The sequence below is a fragment of the Hemiscyllium ocellatum genome, chromosome 13 (genome assembly GCF_020745735.1).
Source record: "Hemiscyllium ocellatum isolate sHemOce1 chromosome 13, sHemOce1.pat.X.cur, whole genome shotgun sequence".
Taxonomy (NCBI): domain Eukaryota; kingdom Metazoa; phylum Chordata; class Chondrichthyes; order Orectolobiformes; family Hemiscylliidae; genus Hemiscyllium; species Hemiscyllium ocellatum.
Genome location: NC_083413.1, coordinates 49,218,346 through 49,240,159, shown reverse-complemented (window position 1 = coordinate 49,240,159; position 21,814 = coordinate 49,218,346). Strand labels below are relative to the sequence as shown.

Sequence of the window (21,814 nt, the reverse complement as noted above, 5' to 3'; positions counted from 1 at the left end):
CTTTACTTATTTCTCTCTTTGTTATGCTTTGTTTGTTTTTGTAGTCTTCCCAATCATCTGATCTCCCAGTGCTCTTGGCTACTTCATAGGCTCTGTCTCTTTTTGTTTGATACATTTCATGACTTCCTTTGTCAGCCATGGCTTTCTAATTCCGTCCCCCCTCCCCCCCACCACCAACACCCCCAACAATTCCCAAACCCCGAGATAACCTTTGTTTACTTTGGAATGAACCTCTGTATTGTGTCCTCAATTACACCCAGAAACCCCTGCCATTGTTGCTCTGCTGTCTTCCCCACTAGGCTGTGCTTCCAGTCAATTTTCATCAGGTCCTCTCTCATGCCCTTCTAATTGCCTTTATTTAACTATAACACCATTACATCCGATTTTGCCTTCTTTCTTTCAGACCGAACTCTACCATATTATGATCGCTGCCTCCTAACTGTTCTCTTACTTTAAGATCTTTTACAAAGTCTGGCTCATTACACAGCAGTAAGTCCAGAATAGCCTGCTCCCTTGTGGGTTCCAACATAAGCTGTTCCAAAAAGCCATCCTGCAAGCATTCCATGAACTCCTTTTCTTTGGATCCACCAGCAACATGATTCAACCAACCTATTTGCATATTAAAGTCCCCCATGATCACTGTGACCTTACCTTTCTGACATGCCCTATCCATTTCCTGGTATATCTTGCGCCCCTGGTCCTGACCACTGCTGAGAGGTTTGTACATAACTCCCATTATGAATTTTTTTTGCTTTTGTGGTTCCTCAACTCCACCCACACAGACTCCAAGTCATCTGACCCTATGTTATTCAGTGCCACAGATTTAATTTCATTCTTAATTAACAAGGCAACCCCACCCTCTCTGCCCACCTCCCTGTCTTTTCGATAAGTTGTAAATCAGATGTTTAACTGCCAGTCCTGAATCCCCTACAACCATGTCTCTGTGATGCCTACCACATCTTAATCATTCATGATAATTTATGCCAGTAATTCATCTGCTTTGTAACGACTACTATGAGCATTCAGGTAAAGTACCTTAATGCTAATTTTCTTATCCTCATTCCTTATCCTATTCCATCATCTCTAGTAATATGTCTTAGGTTATCCTTCCTTTTGCTTCATTTCTAACCTGCCTTGAACTTAAACCCTGCACATACGCTAACCTGCTACTTATCTTTCTACTTGACTCCATACTCCCTGTTGCTTTCCCTTCCCTTCCCCCCCCCCAACCGACTCACAAGTTTAAAGTCCCAGTGACCACCTTATTTATCCTTTTCGCCAGAACACTGGTTTCAGATCGGTTCAGGTGGAGACCATCGGTACAGATCGTCCCAGTTCCAAGACCGATGCCAATGGCCCATGCAATGGAATCCCTCTTGCCTACACCAATCTCTTAGCCACTTGTTTATCTCCCTAATTTTCTTATCCCTATGCCAATTAGCATGTGGCTCAGGCAGTAATCCAGAGATTATGACCCTGAAGGACCTGTTCTTCAATTTCCTGCCTAGTGCTTGATACTCCCAAACAGGTTCTTCTTCCTAGCCTTGCCTATGTTGTTCGTACCAGTTTGAACCACAACAACTGGATCTTCTCCTTCCCAATCCAATATCCTTTCAAGTTGATTGGAGATGTCCTGCACCCTGGCTCCGGGCAGGCAACACACCATGCGGGATTCCCGATCCGGCTCACAAAGCATACTATCTGTCCCCTTAGTATCCCCTGTGACAACTGCTTGTCTTTTTGTTCCCTCATCTTGATTTGGCCTTTTGCACCATGGTGCCATGGTCAGCTGGCTCATCCTGTACACAGCCCTTTTCGTCATCCATACAAAGGTTTCTTTTGGATGTAGGTTTGCTCTCTGAGCTGCAAGGTTCATTTCCAGACGTTTCATTATCCTACGAGGTAACATCTTCAGTGGGCATCAGGCGAGGCAATGCTGAAAATTCCTGCTTTCTATTCATATGTTTGGGTTTCTTTGGGTTGTAGATGTCATTTCCTGTGGTGATGTTATTTCTTGTGGTAAAGTCACTTCCTGTTCCTTTTCTCAGGGGGTAGTAGATGGGGTCTAACTCGATGTGTTTGTTGATAGAGTTCCGGTTGGATTGCCATGCTTCTAGAAATTCTCGTGCGTGTCTTTATTTGGCTTGTTTTAGGACAGATGTGTTGTCCCAGTCGAAGTGGTATCCTTCCTCATCCATGTGTGAGCATACAAGTGAGAGAGGGTCATGTCTTTTTATCCAATATAGAGTTTGTTACAGTCCTTGCAAGGTATTTTGTAAATGATATCAGTTTTGCTTGTTGTCTGTATAGGGTCTTTAAAGTTCATTAGCTGCTGTTTTAGTGTGTTGGTGGGTTTGTGGTCTACCATGATGCCAAGGGGTCTGGCAATCATTTCCGAGATGTCTTTGTTGTAGGGGAGAGTGGCTAAGGTTTCTGGACATGTTTTGTCTGCTTGTTTGGGTTTGTTGCTGAGGTTTCTTTCTTTCCATTTCTTCCTCTCCCAACGTCCCCACCAGTACCCTTCCACCGACACTCTCATTAGTTTGGCTGAACTGCTCCTCACCCTCAACAATTTCTCTTTCGAATCCTCCCGCTTCCTCCAGACAAAAGGCACCCGCATGGGTCCCAGCTACGTCTGTCTCTTTGTCAGCTACATAGAACAGTCCATCTTCCACAGTTACACCGGCACCACTTCCACCTTTTCCTCCGCAACATTGATAACTGCATTGGTGCCACCTCATATTCCCACGAGAAGGTTGAGCAATTCAGCAATTTCACCAACGCATTCCACCCCGACCTTAAAATCACCTGGGCCATCTCCGACACCATCCTCCCCTCCTGAACCTCTCCATCTCCACCAATGACGACCGACTCAACGACGACATTTTTTACAAACCCACCAACTCCCACAGCTACCTGGATTACACCTCCTCCCACCCTATCTCCTGCAAAAATGTTACCCCATATTCCCAATTCCTCCGCCTCCACCGTATCTGCTCCCAGGAGGACCAGTTCCATCACAGAACACGCCAGATGGCCTCCTTCTTTAAAGACGGTAATTTCCCCTCCCATGTGGTTGAAGATGCCCTCCAACACATCTCATCCACATCCCGCACTTCCGCCCTCAAACCCCACCACTCCAACCGCAACAAGGACAGAACCCTTGTCCTCACCTTCCAACCCGCCAGTCTCCACAAAAACCCCATCACCTGCTGATATTTCTGCCACCTACAAATGGATCCCACCACCAGGGATATATTTCCCTTCCCACCCCGATCCCCTTTTCCTCCATGACTACCTGGTCAGGTCCATGCTCCCCAACAATCCACTCTCCCCTCCTGGCACCTTTCCCTGCCACTGCAGGAATTGCAAAACCTCCTCCCTCACCTCCACCCAAGGTCCCAAAGGAGCCTTCCAAATCCATCAAAGTTTCACCTGCACTTCCACAAATGTCATTTATTGCATCTATTGCTGCCGATGCAGTCTCCTTTACATTGGGGAAACTGGACACCTCGCAGAGCACTTCAGAGAATACCTCTGGGATACCCGCACCAATCAACCACACGGCCCCATGGCCAAACATTTCAACTCCCCCTCCCACTCTGCCAAGGACATGCAGGTCCTGGGCCTCCTCCACTGCCGCTCCCTCACCACCCAATGCCTGGAGGAAGAACGCATCATTTTCCGCCTTAGAACCCTTCAACCCCATGGCATCAATGTGGACTTCACTAGTTTCCTCATTTCCCCTTCCCCCACCTGACCCCAGTTCCAAACTTCCAGGTCAGCACCATCCCCATGACCTGTCCCACCTGTCAGTTTTTCTTCCCATCTATCCATTCTATCCTCCTCTCTGACCTATCACCTGTACCCCTTCCTCCATCCACCTGTTACACTCTCAACTGCCTTCTCCCCAGCCCCACGCCCTCCCATTTATCTCTCCACCCACGAGGCTTCCAGCCTCATTCCTAATGAAGGGCTCCTGCCTGAAACGTCGATTTTCATGCTCCTCAGATGCTGCCTGACATACTGTGCTTTTCCAGCACCACTCTAATCTTGACTCTAACTTCCAGCATCTGCAGTCCTCACTTTCGCCTCGAGAAAAAGTAGAGTCAAATTCAACAATAAATATCAAGACATATTGGGTCTGTGTATAGAGTCAGGGAACTTAAAATTTGGTTGCATTGCTTTATATTTTCACTACTTTTCAGCCACTCTTTGGATTCAAACTGATATAGTACCTTGACATTTCTAGCATTGGGTCATAGGAAAATTGACAGACTCTTTGAACATGTGTTTCTTTAGCCATAATTTTGATCTTAATTCATATTCATATAAAGTAACTTAACCTAAGTTTTAAAACATGATTGTAGCAGCAAGATATGCAATTGATGAATGTATTGGATTACCTGCCTAGGAAGCAATACAATAGGACATAGAACATAAAAAAGTACAGCACAGAACAGGCCCTTCAGCCCACGATGTTTTGCCGAGGATTATTCCTAATCTAAAATAAAATGACCTAACCTACACACCCCTCAATTCGATGCTGTCCATGTGCATGTCCAGCAGTCGCTGAAATGTCCCTAATGACTCTGCTTCCACCACCACCGCTGGCAATGCATTCCACGCATTCACAACTCTCTGCGTAAAAAATCTACCTCTGACATCTCCTCTATACCTTCCTCCTAATGTCTTAAAACTATGACCCCTCATGCCAGTCAATCCTGTCCTGGAGAAAAGTCGCTGGCTATTGACTCTATCCATGCCTCTCATTATCCTGTATACCTCAACCAGGTCACCTCTCTTCCTCCTTCTCTCCAGAGAGAAAAGTCCAAGCTTAGTCAACCTCTCTTTGTAAGACAAGCCCTCTAGTCCAGGCAGCATTCTGGGAAACCTTCTTTGCACCCTCTCCAAAGCCTCTGTATCTCTCCTATAATAGGGCGACCAGAACTGGACACAATATTCCAAGTGTGGTCTCACCAGGATCTTGCAGAGTTGCAGCAAAGCCTCACGGCTCTTAAACTCGATCCCTCTGTTAATGAAAACCAAAACACCATGTGCTTTCTTAACAACCCTATCCATTTGGTGGCAAATTTGAGGGATCTATGCACTTGAACACTCAAGGTTTCTGCTCCTCCACACTGACAAGAATCCTGTCTTTAAACCTATATTCAGCATTCAAGTTCAACCTTTCAAAATGCATCACATCGCATTTTTCCAGGTTGAATTCCATCTACCATTTCTCAGCCAAGATCTGCATCCTGTCTATATCGCGCTGCAGCCTGCAATAGCCCTCGATACTATCAATGGCAAATATCGAGGTGTCATTGGCAAATTTACTAATCCACCTCTCAACCTCTTCATCTAAGTTATTTATAAAAACTACAAAGAACAGAGGCCCAAGAACAGAGCCATTCACCACTGACTCCAGTACTTTCCATCTACAACCACTCTCTGCCTTCTGTCAGCTAACCAATTCTGAATCCAGATAGCTAAATCTTTATCCCATACCTCCTGACTTTATGAATGAGCATGCCATAGGCAACATTATCAAATGCCTTGCTGAAGTCTATATACACCACATCCACTGCTCGACCTTTATCGAACTTGCCTCGTCACCTCTTCAAAGAACTCATTAAAATTTGTGAGGCATGACCTGTTGCTCACAAAGCCATGCTGACTGCCTTTAATCACGCCATGCTGGACACAATGTATCGAGACATGATGTAGTCTTCATGAGGCTTCCTAAAAAACCGTCCTATGCCTTCAAGCCTAGAGGGAAAGGGATGTAGCGATTGTAAAGAGGTCAGCCATGAACCTCATAGAATATGGGTTCCCTGATTTGGGCTGCTGATACAGTCCGATCAGGGAGCCCGGTCTGACAGATAAGAACAGGACTGTCAGACATCCTGTCACTCTGAGAGCTGGCTATGAAGAAGCTGAATCTGTGTCAAGGACTCTTCACATGTAACATAAAGAGTGACTTGGTGACAAAATAGCAGACTCTGCAGAGTTCTTTAAGATATGTTTTTGTGATTGGAAGTAGTTGTAAAAGCAATGTCAAATCAGCACAGAAAAGGAACAGGATGATGGCTTTATTATTTTTCCCACATTTTTATTGAAAGAAGTGATATTGATCTAATTAGGTCTGTTTTGTTTGTATTGTTTGTCCGTACATTCACTTACAGTTTATAAACTGAACAGCATTATACTTGTGCTTGGCCTCATTTTAACAAGTAATCAGTTTCTGAAACCATTAGAAAAGTGTATTTGAGGGCATATGCATGGCACATTACTCATATTAAGTCACAAGGTGTCCTACTATTACACACCTGATTTATACTATCATGTAAGTGGAAACCTATTCCACCATAAGATTCTCAGACAAACTAAGAGAAAGAACAGGACCTCTGCAGTCGAGGAAATATCCAAAAGTGGACATTAAACTTCCAATAAAGGCTAAGAGTCTTCAGATTTGCAACAACGGGAAATCAAATATTTTTTCAGATGTGGGCTGAATCAGGCAGAAGAAGATTAGAGTTTCTAAAGTAAGGAAATCACCCATGTAATGTGACAATACTGTTGAATAGTCAGGAATGTGAATAATGGAGATAATTATACTTTTGCTGCCTAAGAGAAAAACATTTGTGTGCTTCTGAACCACATTAGTTGACCATGACATTCTTGATTTACTTGTAAGAATTTTACAAAGTTCATGGTACAGTTGACCAGATTATCAAAACACAGTCAACACTGTTCATCAGTTATTTCATTAGGTTGGGCAAGTCCCATGACTCTTAATAAACCTGTTCTTGTGACTCATAACAGGCAGCCTTCTCATTGTTAATCACATGCTTTCAGTCAACCAAGTTAAAGATCTTTAGTTTCTTCTTCCTGTTCCCATAAATAACACTTCAGGAGGGAAATAACACTTCAGCTAGCATAGAGTAAATAATTTTACTAAAGACAGCCTTATCAAATTTTGAACTAGATCTGAACTGTGATTAAAAGAAACTTTAATCTGGTATGAACGAGGAAGAAAAATGAAATACAAGCTGTCTTTAAGAGTTGAGTGTTGTTTGGAGTAAAATGCCCTGCTAAAATGTTGTTGATGTTTCACCAATCCAAGCTTCCTAAGCATGCTTATTGCTGAATTTCATTAACAGAAAATATGCAGTTGAGCAGCATAAAGCAAATTTACTTTCTGTATCTCTCCAGCTAGGGCCACCCTTATCCAATAGAAAATTGGTGTGCAATGTCATTGTGAACTGATCAGAAACATCCTTGTTTTGCTGAAGATGACATTGATGCAGACTTTGCAGCTGCAAACTTCAGAAGATAAATAATTTCAGTGTGCAATTAATTGCTCGATACTGTCAAATGCCTTTCAAGGGGGTACCAAAATCCGTCATTTTGAAGATCCGAGCTCTACAGTATCAGTTTGAATAAGGGGCTAATTCACTGCAATGACACTCTGCAATCAAGAATGGAGTATGTGGATGCCACAAGGAATGCTAAAACAAAAGGAGGCCTCCTCTCAGGACGAGTCTGTTTACTAATAATATCATCTCTCAATTATACTCATTCTTAGGGATTGGAAGTTCTTGGTTCCTTGTGATAGGGCTTCAATTAGATCTCATACTTTCCTGCAAATTGCTGGTGGCACTGAGGTTCAGGTCATTTCCAGGAAGTAAGTTGTCATCAGTCAGAATGATGGCACCTGGAGCCTTGTTACTTCATGAGCCAAAGAAATCTATTGAGCTAGAATTAATTCCAAAAGTGAGGTGTGAGTGATTGTCTTTGACAGCATTTGACTGGGTGTCAAAGAGGTCGAGTCAGTGGGAATCAAAGGAAAAAATTCAATGGTTGCACTCATATCTCACACATTGGAAGGTGGTTGTGATTGTTGGAGATCAGTTATCTCAGCTACAAGAAATCACTGTCAGGAGTTCCTCTAAGCATCATCAGCTACTTCATAAGTGATCTTCCTTCCATCAGATCTGGGAACGTTCACTAATGATTGCATAATGTTCAGCACCATTTGTAACTCCTCAGACACTGAAGCAATCTATTCCCAAATGCAGCAAGACCTTGACAATATCCAAATTGGCTCAACAAGTGGTAAGTAATGTTCACACCACACAATACAAAGGAACGACCATTTCTAATAAGAGAGAACCTAATGTAGCCTTTGACATTCAATAGTATTACTATCACTGAATTTCGTACTGGGCATTACCATTAACCAAAAACTGAACTGGATTAGTCATACGAGTACTGTAGCTACAACAGTAGGTCAGGGGCTAGGAATCTTGTAGCACATAATTCACCTCCATCTATCCAAATCCAGTCCACCATCTGTAAGGCATAAGTCAGGAATACTCCCTACTTGCCTTGATGAGTATTGTTGAAATTGCATTCAATGAGCTTGATACCATCATGATAAAGCAAATGCTTGACTAATACCATGTCTATAAACATTCAGTACCTCCAGTACCAAATGCAGTTACAACAGTGTGTGCCATGAACAAACTGCACTGCAGAAATTCACCAAGAATCCTTAGACCAGAGGTTTTCAGTGCGTACATTGCGGCAAGGTTGGAACTGCAGAATTTTTAAGAAGGAGAATTGTTTCACGTAGACATCCAATATCATATCCATCACCACGCATATGTAGAGATAAAAAATCTTATGCAACTTACTTGCAATGCACAGGCCCAAATATTTGTTCTGACTATTTGCCATTATCAAGGATCGTATCTTTGTATGAAAAGAAACTTAATATACACAAAAAGGAGGAGTGCAATTATTGAACAACTATTGAATTGGCCTGCCTGGACTTATTAATATGGATTTTAATGCAAATATTTTTGGAATTCTTTTAATTATGCCACTGACCTGGGCTTTCGAATAGGTTCTAAGAAAATGGATAAGTCCATTGACCAAAGAGGCGATTCTTCTGCTAATTCAGTCAATGAAACATCTGAACCCAAAGAATAAAAAGTAAGAGCTATTCAGAGACACTATAATAATGGTTATTTGGCCTTTCAATTTTCATGGACAGCTGTTTGCCCTTCACCTAAATGTCTTATCTGCAGAAGGAAGATGGAAAACGCCATTATGGTACCAAATAAGTTAAGACACCATTTAAAGATGAAACATCCATCTCCTGCGACTGAACACATTCAGTATTTCAAGGGCTTGAAAGAACAGAACATAAAGTCAAAAAGTCTCTTCACAGATGTTGCTAGGCCTGCTGAGTTTTTCCAGTAATTTCTGTTTTTGTTTCAGATCAAAAAGTAAACCCAACATCTAATGGAATGTGTGTATGGATATTGGATAAAGTTCGTGAGAGTCATTACTTGGTGACTGACTTTGTAACAAAATCAAAGAAGCCCCATACCAATGTTGAAACCTTAACTGTGCCAGAATGTGAAAAAAATCATAGGTGTGATGGCAGGAACTGATGGCGATGGTGCAAAAATGATGGACAAAATTCCTTTTTCTAATAATATAGATAAACGGCAAATTGATGACATGTCAGCTGATATCAAGGAGGTGCTGTAAGAGAAGTTAACAACTATTGGGAAATTATCTTTGCAGATTGACAAGTCCATCAATATAAGTGGGCACTGCCAGCTAATAGCCATTTGATATGTTGATGGGAATTCCATTCAGGAGAACTTTCTTTTGTTACCAAGTCATGCAACTGGGGAAGAAATATTTTTGGTAACAGATATCTACTTGAGGGAAAACAAACTTACTTGGGCCATGTAGTAAAGCAATGCACAGATGGAACAGCCTCCATGATGGGAAAAGTCAAAGGATTTGTCAGGAAGGTGAAAGAGCAATATCCTGACATTCAAATCACCATTACACCATCAGCCATGAAGCTTTTATAACTGAAACAATGCCACCAGAGTTAGTTGTAGCATTAAAGAATCGTGTATTTATATAAAACCACAACCATTGAAATCACATTTGTTCACTACTTTGAGTGTAGAGATGGGAGCTGGATATCAGAGTTTACAATTACACGCTAAGGTGCCATGATTATCATTTGGGAAGGATCTCTCTCATGTTCATGTGCTCTGGAGAGAATGGACAGCATTCTCAGCAATGCATGAACTACCTTGCATAAAGAGCTACTATCTGCTGGTTACTGATGGGCTAAGCTGGCATATTGCACAGACATTATCAGCCATCTGAATGAACTGATTATTAAAATGCAGGAGAAGAATGAGACAATCCTGACCATCACAGATAAGCTGCCATGTTTCAGGTCAAAACTTGCCCTAGATCTCTTCATTGCTGACTGCTGACATGATATCGACCACCTCCACCCCCATCACCCGCTCCAACCTTACCCTCTCCGAACATGCAGCACTCCACTCTCTTTGCACCAACCCCCGGTTCACCATCAAACCCGCTGACAAAAGCGGGGCAGTGGTAGACTGGAGGATGGACCTCTCTGTTGCAGAGGTTGAACACCAGCTCTCTGACACCACGTCCTACCGCACCTTTGACCACGATCCCACTGTGACCCATCAGGCCAAAATCACTCATACTGTCCATGACCTCATACCTCCAGTGATATTTCCTCCACTGCCTCCAAGCTCAAAGTCCCCCAGCCCTGTACTGTCCGGTTCTACCTGCTCCCCAAGATCCACAAGCCCAACGATCCCGGCTGACCCATCGTCTCCACGTGCTCCTGCCCCACTGAACTCACTTTATTGTCTCTCGACTCCATTCTATCCCCCTTGGTTCAGACACTTCCCAGCTACATCCATGACAATAACCATGGCCTCCACCTCTTTAGTAGCTTCCAGTTCCCCGGCCCCCACTGCTTTATCTTCACTATGGACATGCAGTCCTTATACACATCCATACCCCATAAGGATGGTCTACAGGCCTTCGGTTTCTTCCTCTCCAACAGACCCATCCAGTTCCCCCCCACCAATACCTTTCGCAGCCTCGCCAAACTAGTCCTCACCCTCAATAACTTTTCATTTAACTCCTCCCATTTCTCCAAATCCAGGACGAGGCCATGGGCATCCAGATGGGCCTCAGCTATGCCTGACTCTTTGTCGGCTAAGTCGAACAGTCCCTCTTCAGTACCTACACAGGCACTGTGCCCCAACTGTTCCGCAGTTATATCGATGACTGTATCGGTGCAGCATCCTGTACCCAGGCTGAACTGAAGCAGTTTATCAACTTCACCCACAACCTCTACCCCACCCTGAAATTCACTTGGTCCACCTTGGGCATCTGTCTTCCCTTTCCTGACATCTCCATTTCCATCTCTGGTGACAATCTCCAAACAGACTTTTACTATAAACTCACAAACTCTCACAACTACCAGGACTACACTTCCTCCCACCCAGATCCTGCAAGAACTCCATCCCGTTCTCCCAATTCCTCTACATCTGTCGCATCTGCTCAGATGAGGAGACATTCCACTCCCAAGCATCCCAGATGTCCACCTATTTTGAACAACATTCTTTTCTCCCCTCTGTCAGCCAGACAGCCCTCCACCATACCTCCTGCATTCCCCACTCCACTGCACTAAACTCTCCCCCCTCTAAATGCAATAAAGGCAGGGTCTCCCTTGTCTTAAACTACCAGCCCACCAGTCTCCGCATTCAACATATCATCCTTAAACACTTCCGCCAATTCCAACTAGACTCCACCTCCAAGAACATATTCCCCTCCGCACCCTTCTCTGCCTTCCAAAAGGACTGTTCCCTTCACCAATTGGTTCATGTCACTCTCCCCACCAAACAGCCACGAACCCCCAGGTACTTTCCCATGCAATGGTAAAAGATGCAAAACCTGCTGGCACACCACACCCCTCACCTCCATCCAGGGCCCCAAACAGTCCTTCCAGGTGAGACAGAGGTTCACCTGCCTCTCCTCCAACCTAGTTTACTGTATCCAGTGCTCCCAATGTGGTCTTCTCTACCTCAGGGAGACTAAATGTAAAGTAAGGGAATGTTTCGCCGAAGGTCTCAGCCAAGTCCACTGGGGCCAACCTGACCTCCGAGTCACTGGCCATTCTAATTCCCCTTCCCTCTCCCTTTCCAACATAATCATCGTTGGCCTCCTCCATTGCCACAGCGAATCAGACTGCAAATTGAAGGAACAACACCTCATCTTATGCCTGGGCAGCCTACACCCTGGTGGACTGAACATTGAGTACTCCAACATCAAATAACCTCCCTTTCCATCCCCCGACTCCCTTTCAAGCCCCTCCCAATCCCCTTCATTCCTCTGATTGACCATTCCTTCCAGCTATCAACCGGATTCATTCCACCTATTGACCAACCTGTGTTCACCTATCACTATCTCATCAACCCGTCAACCCCTCCCCACACATTCCCTCCCCCCCTTTTATCTGCAGCTCCCCTTACACCAATCCCCAGTTCTGAAGAAGGGTTATATTCGAAACGTTGACTTCTCCACCTCCTGATGTTGCCTGGCTTGCTCTGTTAGAGTAATAGAGGAATAGAGGTGTACAGCATGGAAACAGATCCTTTGGTCCAACCCATCCATACTGACCAGATTTCCCAACCCAATCTAGTCCCACCTGCCAGCACCCGGCCCATATCCCTCCAAACCCTTCCTATTCATATACCCATCCAAATGCCTCTTAAATGTTGCAATTGTACCAGTGTCCACCACATCCTCTGGCAGCTCATTCCATACACATACTGCGTGAAAGAGTTGCCCCTTAGATCTCTTTTATATCTTTCCCTTCTCACCCTAAACCTATGCCCTCTAGTTCTGGACTCCCCAAATCCAGGGAAAAGATTTTGCCTATTTATCCTATCCAGGCCCCACATAATTTTGTAAACCTCTATAAGGTCACCCCTCAGCCTCCGACACTCAAGGGAAAACAGCTCCAGTCTGTTCAGCCTCTCCCTGTAGCTCATATCCTTCAACCCTGGCAACATCCTTGTAAATCTTTTCTGAACCCTTTCAAGTTTCACAACATCTTTCCGATAGGAAGGAGACCAGAATTGCACGCAATATTCCAACAGAGGCCTAACCAATGTCCTATACAGTCGCAACATGACCTCCTAACTCCTGTACTTAATACTCTGACCAATAAAGGAAAGCATACCAAACGCCTTCTTCACTATCCTATCTACCTGCAACTCCACTTTCAAGGAGCTATGAACCTGTACTCCAAGATCTCTTTGTTCAGCAATACTCCTTAGGACCTTACCATTAAGTGTATAAGTCCTGCTAAGATTTGTTTTCCCAAAATGCAGCACCTCGTATTTATCTAAATTAAACTCCATCTGCCACTTCTTAGCCCATTGGCCCAATCCTGTCCAGATCCTGTTGTAATCTGAGGTAACCCTCTTCGCTGTCCACTACACCTCCAATTTTGATGTCATCTGCAAACTTACTAACTGCTCGCATCCAAATCATTTATGTAAATGACAAAAAGTGGAGGGCCCAGCACCGATCCTTGTGGCACTCCACTCATCACAGGCCTCCAGTCTGAAAAACAACCCTCTACCACTACCCTCTGTCTTCTACCTTTGAGCCAGTTCTGTATCCAAATGTCCAGTTTTCCCTGTATTCCATGAGATCTAACCTTGCTAATCAGTCTCCCACGGGAACCTTGTCGAATGCCTTACTAAAGTCTATATAGATCACATCTACTGCTCTGCCCTCATCAATCTTTTTTGTTACTTCTTCAAACAACTCAATCACGTTTGTGAGACATGATTTCCCACGCACAAAGCCACGTTGACTATCCCTAATCAGTCCTTGCCTTTCCAAATACTTGTACATCCTGTCCGTCAGGATTTCCTCCAACAACATGCCCTCCACCAAGGTCAGGTTCATCGGTCTATAGTTCCCTGACTTGTCCTTACCACCCTTCTTAAACAGTGGCACCACGTTAGCCAACCTCTAGTCTTCCGGCACCTCACTTGTGACTATCGATGATACAAATATCTCAGCAAGAGGCCCAGCACTCACTTCTCTAGCTTCCCACAGAGTTCTGGGGTACACCTGATCAGGTCCTGGGGATTTATCCACTTTTAACCGTTTCAAGACATCCAGCACTTCCTCTTCTGTAATCTGGACATTTTGCAAGATGTCACCATCTATTTCCCTACAGTCTATATCTTCCGTATCCTTTTCCACAGTAAATACTGATGCAAAATATTCATTTAGTATCTCCCCCATTTTCTGTGGCTCCACACAAAGGCCATCTTGCTGATCTTTTAGGGGCCCTTTTCTCTCCCTAGTTACCCTTTCCTCCTTAATATACTTGTAAAAACCCTTTGGATTCTCCTTAATTCTATTTGCCAAAGCAATCTCATGTCCCCTTTTTGCCCTCCTGATTTCCCTCTTAAGTATACTCCTACTTTCTTTATACTCTTCTAAGTACTCACTCGATCTATCCTGTCTATACCTGACATGTGCTTCCTTCTTTTCCTCAACCAAACCCTCGATTTCTTTAGTCATCCAGCATTCCCTATACCTACCAGCCTTCCCTTTCACCCTGACAGGAATATACTTTCTCTGGATTCTTGTTATCTCATTTCTGAAGGCTTCCCATTTTCCAGCTGTCCCTTTACCTGCCAATGTCTGCATCCAATCAGCTTTTGAAAGTTCTTGTCTAGTACCATCAAAATTGACCTTTCTCCAATTTAGGACTTCAACTTTTAGATCTGGTCTATCCTTTTCCATCACTATTTTAAATCTAATAGAATTATGGTCGCTGGCCCCAAAGAGCTCCCCCACTGACACCTCAGTCACCTGCCCTGCCTTATTTTCCAAGAGTAGGTCTAGTTTTACAACCTCTCTAGTAGGTACATCCACATACTGAATCAGAAAATTGTCTTGTACACACTTAAGAAATTCCTCTCCATCTAAACCTTTAACACTATGGCAGTCTCAGTCTATGTTTGGAAAGTTAAAATCCCCTACCATAACCACCCTATTATTCTTACAGATAGCTGAGATCTTCTTGCAAGTTTGTTTCTCAATTTCCCTCTGACTATTGGGGGGTCTATAATACAATCCCAATAAGGTGATCATCCCTTTCTTATTTCTCAGTTCTACCTAAATAACTTCCCTGGATGTATTTCCCGGAATATCATCCCTCAGCACAGCTATAATGCTATCCATTATCAAAAATGCCACTCCCCCTCCTCTGTTGCCTCCCTTTCTATCCTTCCTGTAGCATTTGTATCTTGGAACATTAAGCTGCCAGTCCTGCACATCCCTGAGCCATGTTTCCGTAACTGCCATGATATCCCAGTCCCATGTTGCTAACCATGCCCTGAGTTCATTTGTCTTCCCTGTTAGGCCCCTTGCATTGAAATAAATGCAGTTTAATTTATTAGTCCTACCTTGTCCCAGCCTGCCCTGACTGTTTGACTCACTTCTGTTCTCAGCTGTCCCCGTCTCAGATTGATCTTTCCTCACTATCTCCCTGGGTCGCACCACCCGCTCCCCCCCCCCCCCCCCCCACCTTACTAGTTTAAATCCTCCCAAGCAGTTCTAGCAAATTTCCCTGCCAGTATATTAGTTCCCTTCCAATTTAGGTGCAATCCCGTGTTCTTGTACAGGTGACTTCTACCCCAAAAGAGAGTTGAATGATCCAAAAATGTGAATCCTTCTCCCATACACCAGCTCCTCAGCCATGCATTCATCTGCTCTATTCTCCTATTCCTGCCTTCACTAGCTCGTAGCACTGGGAGTACTCCAGATACTCTTGAGGACTTCCTTTTTAAATTTCTGCCTAACTCTTTGTAATCTCCCTTCAGAATCTCAACCTTTTCCCTTCCTGTATCGTTCGTTCCAATGTGGACAATGACCTCTTGCTGGCCCCTCACCCCCGTGAGAATATTCTGCACCCTCTCTGAGACATCCTTGATTCTGGCACCAGGGAAACAACACACCATTATGCTTTTTCTCTGCTGGTCACAGAAACATCTGTCAGTACCTTGGACTACAGAATCCCCTAACACAATTGATCTCTTGGAAGCCGACATACTCCTCGTTGCATTAGAGCCAGTCTCAATACCAGAAACTTGGCTGTTCATGCTACGTTCCCCTGAGAATCCATCACCCCCTACATTTTCCAAAACATCATACCTGTTTGAAATGGGTATATCCACAAAAGACTCCTGCCCTCGGTGCCGACCTCTCTCACCCTTCCTGGAGTTAACCCATCTATGTGACTGTATCTGCGACACTCCCCCCCTTCCTATAACTGCCATCCATCACATACTGTTGCTGTTGCAAATTCCTCATCGCTTCTATTTGTCTCTCCAACCGATCTACTCAATCTAATAAGATTCGCATCCAACAGCATTTATGCAGATATAATCCACAATAACCCTTGAACTCTCTTTCAACTCCTACATCTGACAAGAAGTACATATCACTGCAAAGGCCAGTTTTGCTCCTTCACAATCTACAGACCCAGAAAATAACATCATCTTATTCCTCTACAAACACTGCCCTAGGTTAAATTAATAGCTATGACTTAGTATCTTAAGTTTAATCAAGAGACTTATCTCCAAAAACATATAATCAAGAAAGAATCCACTATACTCACTACTGCAGCCTTTCTCTTGGACAGACTTAAAACAACAATACACTTATCTGATTCTGTGCTGTGAACTTCGCCCAACAGTTCCTGCAAGATTAGTTGTGAATTTCACTGTTTGTTAATTTTCCCAGATGCACTCCGATGTCCAGCGATACACGAACTCAAACAGCAAAGGCAGTAACTGTGCAGGTTCTCTCTCTCTGTCTCTCTCCTGCACTGTCCTCACCATGTGCTTCTTTTGTCTGTTGTTCTCCCTTTTAAACCTGCTGTTGTTTTGACTTTTTTTTCTCCAAAGTTCCTAAACAAAGAAACAGCATATAAAACAGTAATTGCTGTTCCTGGAATCCGAGGAAATCACCTCCAACACCTAAAATACCTCAAAAAAAGGAGCAGCTCTTACAGTCCGAAATTTTTCCCATCCTCCATCATCGATTACCCATGTTCTTCCAGTTTCCTGCTTGTCTGCCTCAAAACTGGCCTTTGGTAAGAGACAGTGACAGGAAGTTCACAGAGTGCTTCCATGAGAATTGTCAGCGGCAAATACAGCTGTCAAGAAGCACAATCAAAACTGCAAGAGAAACTTGAATGTTACTTCTCCTCAACAAATGTGAAAGACTATCCAAATGGCTAGTTCTCCCTGTATTCCATGAGATCTAACCTTGCTAATCCGTCTCCCATGGGGAACCTTGTTGAATGCCTTACTGAAGCCCATATAGATCACATCTACCACTCTGCCCTCATCAATCCTCTTTGTTACTTCTTCAAAAAACTCAATCAAGTTTGTGAAAGATGATTTCCCACGCACAAAGCCACGTTGACTATCCCTAATCAGCCCTTGCCTTTCCAAATACATGTACATCCTGTCCCTCAGGATTTCCTCCAACAACTTGCCCACCACCGAGGTCAGGCTCACTGGTATATGGTTCTCTGGCTTGTCCTTACCACCCTTCTTAAACAGTGGCACCATGTTAGCCAACCTCCAGTCTTCTGGCACCTCACCTGTGACTATCAATGATACAAGTACCTCAGCAAGAGGCCCAGCAATCACTTCTCTAGCTTCCCACAAAGTTCTCAGGTACACCTGATCAGGTCCTGGTGATTTATCCACCTTTACCCATTTCAAGGCATCCAGCACTTCCTCCTCTGTAATCTGGACATTTTTTACCCGAAGATTTTAACCTACTGCGGATCCTCTTGCAAGGATGCCTTCCTTGAAGAAGCTCTCTTCCTCCCTCTACAAGGATTTCAGTGAGTCTCTCTCTCACTGCACCCCCCAGGTCATCTCCTCTGCACAGAAGCTCTTCAGCCACGTTCTCAAACAGACTCGCTACCACAGCCACATCTCCTTCCTCAGCACCTGCCTACGGAACCGACTGATCCCACACGGACTCCGAACTACATTCCAACCAACAAAATTTGGACCCAACCAGGACAACCTGTACCTACAACAAATCCGAAGCCTCCAGCATCAGACCTCCCTCCGGATCCTCCGCACCACCCTTGCAGCCATGCGCCGCTACCTACATTCCCTGCAATCAGCCCTACCCCAGCTCAGGACAACACTCTCACAGACCTGCAAAGGACCCCTGCTATTCTTCATCCGCTGCACCCAATGTGGCCTCCTCTATATTGGGGAGACGGGCCACTTACTTGCGGAACGCTTCAGAGAACACCTCAGAGACGCCCGGACCAACCAACCCAACCACCCCGTGGCTCAACACTTTAACTCTCCCTCCCACTCTACCGAGGACATGCAGGTCCTTGGACTTCTCCACCGGCAGAACATAACAACACGACGGTTGGAGGAAGAGCGCCTCATCTTCCGCCTGGGAACCCTCCAACCACAAGGGATGAACTCAGATTTCTCCAGTTTCCTCATTTCCCCTCCCCCCATCTTGTCTCAGTCGGTTCCCTCAACTCAGCACCGCCCTCCTAACCTGCAATCTTCTTCCTGACCTCTCCGCCCCCACCCCACTCCGGCCTATCACCCTCACCTTGACCTCCTTCCACCTATCACATCTCCATCGCCCCTCCTCCAAGTCCCTCCTCCCTAGCTTTTATCTTAGCCTGTTTGGCACACTCTCCTCATTCCTGATGAAGGGCTTATGCCCGAAACGTCGAATTTCCTATTCCTTGGATGCTGCCTAACCTGCTGTGCTTTAACCAGCAACACATTTTCAATTTTGCAAGATGTCACCATCTATTTCCCTGTAGCCTATATCTTCGATATTCCCCACGGGAGACTGATTAGCAAGGTTAGCTCTCATGGAATACAGGGAGAACTAGCCATTTGGATACAGAACTGACTCAAAGAAAGAAGACAGAGGGTGGTGGTAGAGGGTTGTTTTTCAGACTGGAGACCTGTGATCAGTGGAGTGCCACAAGGATCGGTGCTGGGCCCTCCACTTTTTGTCATTTACATAAATGATTTGGATGTGAGCATAAGAGGTACAGTTAATAAGTTTGCAGAAGATACCAAAATTGAAGGTGCAGTGGACAGCGAAGATGGTTGCCTCAGATTACAACAGGTTCTTGACCAGATGGGCCAATGGGCTGAGAAGTGGCAGATGGAGTTTAATTCAGATAAATGCGAGGTGCTGCATTTTTCGAAAGCAAATCTTAGCAGGACTTTTACACTTAATGGTGAGGTCCTAGGGAGGGTTGCTGAACAAAGAGACCTTCATAGCTCCTTGAAGGTAGAGTCGCAGGTAGATAGGATAAGACCATAAGACATAGGAGTGGAAGTAAGGCCATTCGGTCCATCGAGTCCACTTCGCCTTTCAATCATGGCTGATGGGCATTTCAACTCCACTTACCAGCATTCTCCCCATAGCCCTTAATTCCTTGTGACATCAAGAATTTACCAATCTCTGCCTTGAAGACATTTAGCGTCCCGGCCTCCACTGCACTCTGCGGCAATGAATTCCACAGGCCCACCACTCTCTGGCTGAAGAAATGTCTCCGCATTTTTGTTCTGAATTGACCCCCTCTAATTCTAAGGCTGTGTCCACGGGTCCTAGTCTCCTCACCTAATGGAAACAATTTCCTAGCGTCCACCCTTTCCAAGCCATGTATTATCTTGTACGTTTCTATTAAATCTCCCCTTAATCTTCTAAACTCCAATTAATACAATCCCAGGATCCTTAGCCGTTTCTCGTATGTTAGACCTACCATTCCAGGAATCATCCGTGTGAATATCCGTTAGACACGCTCCAGTGCCAGTATGTCCTTCCTGAGGTGTGGGGCCCGAAATTGGACACAGTACTCCAAATGGGGCCTAGCCAGATCTTTATAAAGTCTCAGTAGCACAACGGTGCTTTTATATTCCAACCCTCTTAAGATAATTGACAACATTGCATTCGCTTTCTTAATCTCGGACTCAACCTGCATGTTTACCTTTAGAGAATCCTCGACTAGCACTCCCAGATCCCTTTGTACTTTGGCTTTATAAATTTTCTTACCGTTTAGAAAGTAGTCTATGCTTTTATTCTTTTTTCCAAAGTGCAAGACCTCGCATTTGTTCACGTTGAATTCTATCAGCCATTTCCTGGACCACTCTCCCAAACTGTCTAGATCCTTCTGCAGCCTCCCCACTTCCTCAGTACTACCTGCCTGTCCACCTAACTTTGTATCATCGGCAAACTTCGCTAGAATGCCCCCAGTCCCTTCATCCAGATCATTAGTATATAATGTGAACAGCTGCGACCCCAACACTAAACCCTGCAGGACACCGCTTGTCACCGGCTGCCATTCCGAAAAAGAACTTTTTATCCCAACTCTCTGCCTCTGTCAGACAGCCAATCCTCAATCCATACCAGTAGCTCACCTCGAACACCATGGGCCCTCACCTTGCTCAGCAGCCTCCCGTGTGGCACCTTATCAAAGGATAGTGTAGAAGGCATTTGGTATGGTTTCCTTTATTAGTCAGAGTATTGAGTACAGGAGTTAGGAGGTCATGTTGCGGCTGTACAGGACATTGGTTAGGCCACTATTGGAATATTGCATGCAATTCTGGTCTCCTTCTTATAGGAAAGATCTTGTGAAACTTCAAGAGGTTCAGAAAAAATTTACAAGGATGTTGCTGTGGTTTGAGCTCACAGGGAGAGGCTGAACAGGCTGGGGCTGTTTTCCCTGGAGTGCCGGAGGCTGAGGGGTGACCTTATAGAGGTTTACAAAATTATGAGGGGCATGGATAGAGTAAATGGGCAAAGTCTTTTCCCTGGTTTGGGGAGTCCAGAACTAAAGGGTATAGGTTTAGGGTGATAGGCGAAAGATATAAAAGAGACCTTTTTCACACAGAGGTTGGTACGTGTATGGAATGAGCTGCCAGAGGAAGTGGTGGAGGCTGGTACAATTGCAACATTTAAGAGGCATTTGAATGGGTATATGAATAGGAAAGGTTTGGAGGGGTATGGGCCAGGTGCTGACAGGTGGGACTAGATTGTGTTGGGATTTCTGGTCAGCATGGACGGGTTGGACCAACGGGTCTGTTTCCATGTTGTACATCTCTAAGACTCTATGACTATGACTAGTTCAATGTCCTCTGATTCATCACAAAAGCTGATATTAAAAGTGAAAGAGGAATAAGCAGATCTGTACAATAAAGCTGAAGTATGGACACGTGACTTTGTATGTGTTTTAGTTGACTGCAATACATGAATATTGGATTGTTTCTGACCATGCTTATTACTGTGACAACATGCTTCTGTGAGCTAGCATTTTCAACACAGATGCACATAAGCAGCAACAGAGGAAGCACTCAGCAGTGGAGCAAGATTCATGGCAAGACTGGCATCAAGTCCTCCCTCATCAAAAGACACTGTGCAAAATGGCAGCCCAGCATTCCCTGTTAAATTACAGTTTACTCTGTGTTTTCTTCTGATCCGTTGCTTATGAATAGTTAAAACTGGTTGAGTTGAGTAGATTTTGAAAATGTATCTGTTCTCACTATGTTGCAAATCTTTCGAGTAAAGCTGTAAAATAGTAAATGCAAGTAAATGTGAAAATTATGAACAATCAATTCAGCTGCAAAAAAAATGGGTGTGTCATGAACTTTGCTGAGTCATTAAAGTGTGCCTTGGTACTGAAAAGTTTGGGAACCACTGCCTTAGACAGTACATTCCAAAGCTATGACCACTACCATCTAAAAGGACAAGGGCAGCTGATACATAGTGACCTGCAAGTTTTCCTCTGATCTACTCACCATCCTGACTTGGGCATATATCGCTA

General features: G+C 44.4%; 1 protein-coding gene across 1 annotated transcript in view; it reads right to left on the bottom strand.

The window, feature by feature from the left end:
* LOC132821333 (vomeronasal type-2 receptor 1-like) overlaps positions 1-10,575 on the bottom strand; it is a 59,935-nt gene extending 49,360 nt beyond the window's left edge. The window contains exon 1 of the mRNA XM_060833917.1: positions 10,368-10,575. Within this exon, the coding sequence (XP_060689900.1) occupies positions 10,368-10,575 (208 nt within the window). The remainder of the gene's footprint in view (positions 1-10,367) is intronic.
* Positions 10,576-21,814: the final 11,239 nt, after the last annotated feature.